Source organism: Trachurus japonicus, chromosome 1, assembly GCF_045865225.1.
Source record: "Trachurus japonicus isolate A0001 chromosome 1, Traja_1.0".
Lineage (NCBI taxonomy): Eukaryota > Metazoa > Chordata > Actinopteri > Carangiformes > Carangidae > Trachurus > Trachurus japonicus.
The window spans coordinates 30343233-30351383 of NC_140907.1; the positions used below are offsets into that span (position 1 = coordinate 30343233).

Sequence of the window (8151 nt, forward strand, 5' to 3'; positions counted from 1 at the left end):
TAAAGCAGATATCAGTGGAATTGTTTTTGTTAATATAAGTACATATATCAGTCCTTTTTTCCGTCAGCAATCACTTACATGAAGTATTTCAGCCTAAACACGAGGTCTCTCCGTCACTCTGCTTTATTTTGGGGGGGGCTGGTAACCCGAGGAGAAAATTTTCCCTAGTGGGATACAATGTGTTATCTATTGTGGGGTGTGATCGGCAGGTAGGGGCTGTGGGTGCAGCCAAGGGATGCGCGTGAATGTGGTGACGTAGCACGAGGACCAATTGATGCCTGACAAGGGCGGGGGCTGCTATCTCTTGGTGCGTTCAAGGAAAACTCGTAATTTGTGTTTTTCCTTCCTGTGAAGTCATACCTGTTCGATTATGTACGAGTTCACGGGTCGGAAGTTTAAGAGTGGGCCGTTATAGGGAACTTTCACAGACAACAGGACGGTAAAAACACGAGCTACGGGTTACCTGGAACGCTACCAAGTCGTAGTTGTGACTTGAAGCTGTAACTTACGGTTTCAAAAGCCTGCCTTGAACACAGCATTAGCCGAAACGGCCGTGCCGCTGTTATCTGCTTTAACACCAGGACAAAGCAGACACGCATATAATTGTAATTCCCAGTTTTTGGAGAATGCATGTTTCTATGACTATATGCTGCATTTTTGAGGACATTATATCACAAAAATGCCTCGATGGAATTCGAGGGACATGAGAATGAACTGATTAGATTTGACCTAGCTAGAAATTGTCCTTGGAGAAGAAAGGAGAGAGAGGTAGAGCTGTATGGTGGGCAAAAACATGAGGCCACATGAATGATAATGTTCTTCTGAGGATGTGTGAACAAGCAGCTGTTTGCCAACATCTTAACCAGAACAGTTTTTGCACCATAGACCGATGAACTATGAACATTGTAACAAACTGGCAGTGTTGGGAAAGTTCACTTTCTACATGAACTAGTTCAGAGTTCAGTTCACAAATTTTCATATGAACTAGTTCATAGTTCTTTTTTCTTTTCTTTTCTTTTTTCAATATGTTGCTACAAGCTCTTATTTTTCAAAATTATTGCCTCAGTCCATATCGAACCACAGACAGCAGTTATTTTAGCACTTTTAACCAGTATTAGTTATAGTTACTACTTTACTTTCCCCAACTGAGTTACAACAACGTGATGAAAGTAATTACCAGGAAAAGAACTCTGATATTCACCAATCATCTCTATTGGTGTAGTAGTATACAATTTGTTGTGGTCCACCTCTGCCCCCGAGTGGTCAAAATAAACAAGTGCAGCTTAAAGTGATATCCCTGTTTTTTCCCAGATTGTTCAACAAATGCAAATCTGTCGGTAGATAATTTACTATTGACACAAGGAAGTTGTTTAATCTGCTCATTTAAAGGTTTTAACTGCACAAGCCTCTGTGCTGCAGTGTTGGGATGACACAACAACTGAATTCATGAAACTTGTCAGTGTGGTTTTATATCTCGGATCTCCCTCCTCTCTCCTCAGGTATTTTGACCTTCAACCTCCTGGGCGTCCCGCTGGTGGGGGCGGATATCTGCGGCTTCAGCGAGGAGCCGCAGGAGGAGCTGTGTGTCCGCTGGACGCAGCTCGGAGCGTTTTATCCCTTCACGCGCAACCACAATGCCATCGACATGAGGGTAACGCTTTAACGCTTTATCGCTGCCCCACCCTGATCTTAAAAAGCACCATGGGAACAGAACAGATACATAGATCGTTGATAAGCAGCGTTAATACCAAATGAAAACACGTGTAGTTCATCCCTCTCTCCTGTGTGACTCTGACTCTTGTTTCCAGCCCCAGGATCCCACGGCCTTCAGCCCTCAGGCTCGTACGGCCATGAAACAGGCTCTGCTGCTGCGCTACTCTCTCTTCCCCGTCCTCTACACCCTGTTTCATCACGCACACGTGCACGGACACACTGTTGCCCGACCACTGATGTTCGAGTAAGTAGAGCAGGGCTATTCAATTACAAATTCAGTTGGGACATATTTTCAAGCCAAGAAATTTACACAAATGAATGTATATCGAAAAACAAGTCATGTTTAAAGCAGAAGTAAGCGATCCGGTCGTTTTAACTTCCTGTCAGCCGATGGAGTTAACAGTCCCTGCCCTCGTCCCTACGTCACCACATTCATGCGCATCCCTTGGCTGCACACACAGAGAGGACCGCCCCTTTATGCCGTTCTCTCTCCTCATTGGATAAAGGTTGTAGGATACAAGGAAAGTTTTCTCCTTGGCTTACAGCAGAGCAGAGTGACTGACAGACCCGTGTTTCAGACCAAATACTCTATGTAAGTGATTGCTGTTGGAAGATATAACTATTTAAGACTTATATTAACATAAACATTCCGCTTACTTCTGCTTTAATCATCATTTCCCTTTAAATATTGGTCACATTGGACACAGGCACAGCAAAAAGTGCATAAAAACAATGAAAAAAAGCTTTAACTGAACAGAAACTGAGGTACTGGCAATACTTTACACATTTTTAAATAAAAAAATAAACATCTTGATCATATCTAAACCCAGGCACAAATCAAAGTGCATAAAAAAACTAAAAAGTGTCCAGTATTAGCAATAACTTGCTTCCCTGATGAATTAAAATAAACATTCTGGACCTAAGCAAACCTCAACTTGCATAAAGAAGAAAAACACTAGTATTCACAGTAGGCTGCTATACTGTACGGATGTCTGAAGGCTCATGGTTCAGGTTTTACTGCATTTCTTATGGGACCCTGGGCCGGTTGCCTTTGGGCCTGAAGTTGAGCATAACAGACACAACTCTGTATCCTCTGTGTTTTTTTTTTTAGACCTTTCTCATACACACTTCAAACATTTGTTCTCCACAGGTTTCCAAAAGATGTGAGAACCTACGGGATCGACAAACAGTTCCTGTGGGGGAAGAGTTTGTTGGTGACGCCGGTGTTGGATCCTGGAGTCGACTACGTGGACGGTTACTTCCCAGAGGGGCTGTGGTACGACTACTACACGGTGAGACCCACACTCAGCGTTCAGACTCAGTACACCGTTTTGAATCTGGAGTGAAATGCAGTGAAGTGACGTTCCTCCTCCTCCTCCTCCTCCTCCTCCTCCTCTTCTTCCTCCTCTTCCTCCTCCTCCTGTCAGGGTGACTCCCTGCGCAGTAAAGGTGAAGAGCTGCAGCTGCAGGCTCCTCTGGATAAGATCAACCTGCATCTACGTGAAGGGTCCGTTACACCAACACAGGTACGCTCACAGGGTGTTGTTGATACAAGACCACACACAAGATCTTTTAAAAGATTAAAGAATATTTCTTAAAGGGAAAGTTCAGTTTTTTTTTAATTGGGGTTGTATGAGGTACAAATGGCCATTAAGTATAATATAGTATGCAGTAGAAAGGTCTCTGCCCACCCCACCCGCTGAGAAACACCGGCACATCACGCTGCACCAAGACACAGGCAGTGATGCATTGTAATCTTTTACTTTACTTCGTACTCTTGAGCTGGTGTAGTATTTTGAGACGAGACTTCTCGTAGGCAGTGAAAATACGCTGATTAATCATCCCTCATTCACAACAGTGTACTGCCTGTGTCTTGGTGCAGTGCGATGCAATGCTGTTTGTCAGTGGCGGGGAGCAGAAGCCTTTCTACTGCAGATATTATACTTAAAGGGACAGTTCAACATTTTGGCAACTGGCCCATTGCCATAATCCCTATAGTTTTAGCAGTAGGTTCGTTACCTTTAATTGTCGGTGCAAGCTATTTTTAGAACGGTGGAGCAGAGCCGCGAGCTGCTCAGAGCTATGCTACAGAGGCTAATGGGATTTCTTGGTTTCCCTCATGAAATTCATCAAATACACAATCCAACAACTCCAAAACGCTCTGGTGGACAAGTTGTGACCTGCACATTCACCACGCTACGAGATAATAACAGAACGTTATGAGACAGAGTTGTTTTAGAGGTAAATGCAGAGACTGCTTAATGAAAAACTGCCCCCGACGGGAACGTGCATCAGCGGTTTTGCATGAATTTACCTCTAAAACAACTAAAAATAGCTTGCACTGACACTGATTAACACTGATTAACGGTAACGAACCTACTGTAACGGTAACGAACCTACTGCTATGACTATAGGGATTATGGCAATGGGCCAATTTGCCAAAATGTTGAACTATCCCTTTAAACCCTCACACTGGGAGTCTGTGAGTCTGATCTGGGAGCAGTTTGTGACGTAATATTTGTTTTCTTTTTTCTCTTCGAGGCTCCCAACCTGACGCTGTGGGTGAGCAGCGGTCAGCCCCTCCACCTGGTCAGCGCGCTCTCCGACGACGGCTCGGCCAGCGGAGATCTGTTCTGGGACGACGGCGAGAGCGTCGACACGTACGAGAGCGACCGCTACGCCTACATCGTCTTCAGCGTCGCTCAGGTGCTTGTTTGGTTTTGCTATAAAAGAAAAGAAAAGAAAAAAACAACAACAACGTGCAGGATCTGTCTCATTCCTGCCTCCTTTGTCTGATTCCTGATTCCCCACGTTTCCCTGAACGCATCAGCTGTTGTGTCTGGACACGTTTGATGCAGCTGTAAATGATGTGTGGAGAATGTCAGGTCAGAAAGTGAGAGTTTCCTCCACACAGCAGGCGGAGGTGCATCGTCTTGTTGAATTTTCTTTAAAACTTCCTCCCATTTCAGACTTTTTTATTGCTACATGACTTTTTTTTTTTATCACGGAACATCTGTTTTCCTGACTGAAACCTTGGTGTGTAGAAGGATGTGTGAGCCAAACACCAGACAGCTGTTTCGGCAGCTGGATGTGCTGCTCACTGTGGGGAAAACCAACGTCCAGTGTTCAAGTGTGATGTGGGAATTAGAAACTGAGGCGCACACACTGAAAATGAATGTTTGGAGATGGAAAAATCTTCCAAAATCCCAAATATATACTGTGAATGAAACACATTTTATTTTAGGCAGTCCATATTGGATTTTTAATCTTTCAAACATATATTTTTGACCTCTAGAAGTAAGAAAAGAAACCAAATGAACTTGTATCAGGACTCTAATGTTAATTGTTGACATAATATTTTCTTAAACACGTGATGTTTCAGTTTCAGTGTAATTTATTTGACAAGGGACAATGTAAATGCACCCGAGTTAGCTAAAAAAAAGCTAGTTTTCATCACCAGTCCCTCTGCCTGATTGTAAAGGGCAACCTTTAAAAAGAGCAACAATGAAGTAAAATACCAAAGACACATTCGGTACACATTAATAAATATACATTTGTAAGACAATAACACACATTTGCGATGACACAAGGTAGTTAGTGCTCATAATATAATCAGTTCTTAGTGCTCACATCATAGGGCATCAGCAATACATAGTATTAAGGAACAGGATTCATTAAACAAATCACTATAACTATCTGGTTACTACATATAGGAAAATACATGACAGAATACTCAATGCCTATACTACATACAGTATGTAGTAACTATCTCCCTCGTCTTGTTTTGGCAGAACGTGATGACGTCTCAGGTGCTCCGCAGCAACGTGGAGGCCACGTACATCACCGTGGAGTCGGCCGCCTTCTACGGCGTGAAGGAGAAGCCGAGCAGAGTGCTGGTGAACTCCCAGGATGCCGTGTTCACCTACAGGGTCAACAAGGTGAGAGGCGAGACGAGACGGGGCGCGGTGAAGAGACAGGAACAGGAAAATTGTGAACTTCATGAAGTTTAGACAAGAATAAAGTTGTGAAAGTAGAGAGAAGCTGGAGCAGCATAGAGGGTTGAGTTTGATTTGTTGAAATTAAAGGTGAATCCTGGTGTAACTTAGATTGAGTATACTGTATGATGTTAAATAGATCTTTTTATACACTCCTGAACAAAATCTTAAAGGGATAGTTCAACATTTTGGCAAATTCTCCTATCACCATAATCCCTATTGTCACAGCAGTAGGTTCATTACTGTTAATTTTCACTGCATGTTGTTTTGAGATCCGTGGGGCAGAGACGTGAGCTGCTCAGTGAACACAGTGGAGGTGAACCGTACCCTCATCAAACTCATCAAATACACAATCCAACAACTCCAAAACGCTCTGGTGGACAAGTTGTGATGAAATAATCATGTATAATTATGTAACATTACGACACATGAAGCAAATACTCTGAACTACTTGTGCTTTTGAAATCACTCAGCAGCCGTGTCTGGAAGGTAGTTCCGGCTGCATTTGCCTCAAAAACAACTCTGTCACGTAATGTTACATGATTATTTCATAGCGTGGTGAATGTGCAGGTCACAACTTGTCCACCAGAGCGTTTTGGAGTTGTTGGATTGTGTATTTGATGAGTTTGATGAGGGACAGGGGACCTGTACCGTTCACCTCCATTGTGTTCACTGAGCAGCTAACGTCTCTGCCCTGCTGATCTCAAAACAACATGAACCGAAAATTAAAGGTGATGAACCTACTGCTACGACTATAGGGATTATAGTCAAAAAATGTTGGAACTATCCCTTTAAGATTTTACTCAGCAGTGTATCTCTTGTGCAGCTCCCAGTAGATCTGGAGTAGAGCATCTGTTGACCTGTTTGTTTGTTTCCGTCTTCTCTCTGCAGGTGTTAACAGTCGTAGATCTCGGTCTCAACCTCAGCCAGAACTTCACCATCAGCTGGATGTAACGACTCTGAAGGTTTTGACCAGCGAAGCCGCGCGGCGACACACGATGTGAGTGTTCGGACGGAGATGTTTGTCCTTGTTTTGGCTCTTTAATCCAGAACATTGGAGGGAAACGACAAAGTGCTGATTTTTAAGCTTTAAAGAGCAACTTTAAACAGCAGGCCGCCCTCTGGAGTCACTGTATCACCCGTACGTCGCTGCAGCTAAACGAGCAGAAGAAGTCAAATCCACTGGATCTTATCAACGCCAACGACTCTCTGGGTCCTGTTTAAGTTGCTCTTTAAAAAACAAAAAAAAAGTAGTGTTGAGTGTCTAATGCGCTTGAGCACAGAGCCAAAACAAAGCAGTGGGACAGATAAAGACAAAGAAGCGTGGACACTCTGAAGTTTGTGTTCATCTTATTTATAGTGCGGCGTCGCCTCAGAGACGCTCCGCACGCTGCAAACGGACAAAAAAAGAAAACAACGTGAAACAAAGTGAGGTCACCACCGACCTACGGTAGTTTAGACACTGCTTTAAATATGTGTGTTGGACTTTTATTATTATTATTTATAGACGAAGCGTCATCTGATTGAAACAAAGAGCTCGGCTTTGTCTTTGTACTTTAACTTTTATTTTTAGCTCCGTTTGTGGGGAAAAAAAAAAAAAAAATCTCATCAGCAGAAAGATGGTGTGCAATAAATGAGAGGATAATTACCTTCCTGAAAATGTGACAGGAGTCTGACGGTAGTTCCTGATAATAATTAACTGTTTGTGCTTTAATGCTGTTTACAGCCTATTTTTGCACTAATTAGTATAGATAGCAGCAGATAGATATTGTAAAGGTAGATACAGGTGCCTTATGATTCCTGTTTGTGCGTTTTTCGAAGCGTCTCTGGGTTTGTTCTGCTCTGATCCTTTTGTGAAGATCGCCAGTCGTGCTCAGCCTGAACGGTGAAGTCGTACTACGGTAAAAGGAGCCTTAAAGTGTTTGTGCTGTGCAGACGGCCGAGTCTGCAACCAAAACAAAAAGCCAGAGAACAGAGAGTTCAGGAGCTGGTTGAGGGAAGTTTTTCACCCTCAGGCGTAATCAATCATTCATTCATTCATTCATTCTGCCTAAATTTGACCTTAAAGCTGTGGAAACGTGAGCCGACGGGTCTCCTTGCACCTTATGCAACTTTGGATAATCGTTTGTCTAAAGGAATCATCAGTGCATGTTGTTGTGTGTTGTTGTGTGACGTTAACTAACGCAAAGAAAACCCAAAACTCTTTTTTTTTAGTTTTTGTTTTTTTTAAGCGCATGTAAAGACACCGGTATATAGAGTGTGTTTTACTGTCATGTGTGTTGATGTAACTGAAAATTGTGACATTAACAGCTGAAGCAATGCGTTTTCAATTTTTGTGTAACTGCTTACATGTGATTTTATGAACAACATGAAAACAACATGAAGTTTTATTTTATTTGGTTGCGTAAAATGTCGAAGAAATTCAATAATGTCACTATTGTCC

At 42.8% G+C, this 8151-nt stretch overlaps 1 protein-coding gene across 2 annotated transcripts in view; it reads left to right on the top strand.

The window, feature by feature from the left end:
* The window catches only part of gaa2 (alpha glucosidase 2), a 17770-nt gene extending 10821 nt beyond the window's left edge, over nucleotides 1-6949 (top strand). Inside the window, exons 15-21 of one of the 2 annotated variants that reach the window (XM_085784770.1) lie at nucleotides 1500-1651; nucleotides 1809-1957; nucleotides 2864-3005; nucleotides 3141-3239; nucleotides 4255-4419; nucleotides 5505-5651; nucleotides 6600-6948. In XM_085784770.1, coding sequence (XP_085640896.1) covers nucleotides 1500-1651; nucleotides 1809-1957; nucleotides 2864-3005; nucleotides 3141-3239; nucleotides 4255-4419; nucleotides 5505-5651; nucleotides 6600-6662 — 917 coding nt within the window. In that variant the 3' untranslated portion in view covers nucleotides 6663-6948. Of the gene's footprint in view, nucleotides 1-1499; nucleotides 1652-1808; nucleotides 1958-2863; nucleotides 3006-3140; nucleotides 3240-4254; nucleotides 4420-5504; nucleotides 5652-6599 lie in introns of both variants that reach the window. The other variant, XM_085784780.1, reaches the window with a different exon arrangement.
* The last annotated feature ends 1202 nt before the right edge of the window (nucleotides 6950-8151 follow it).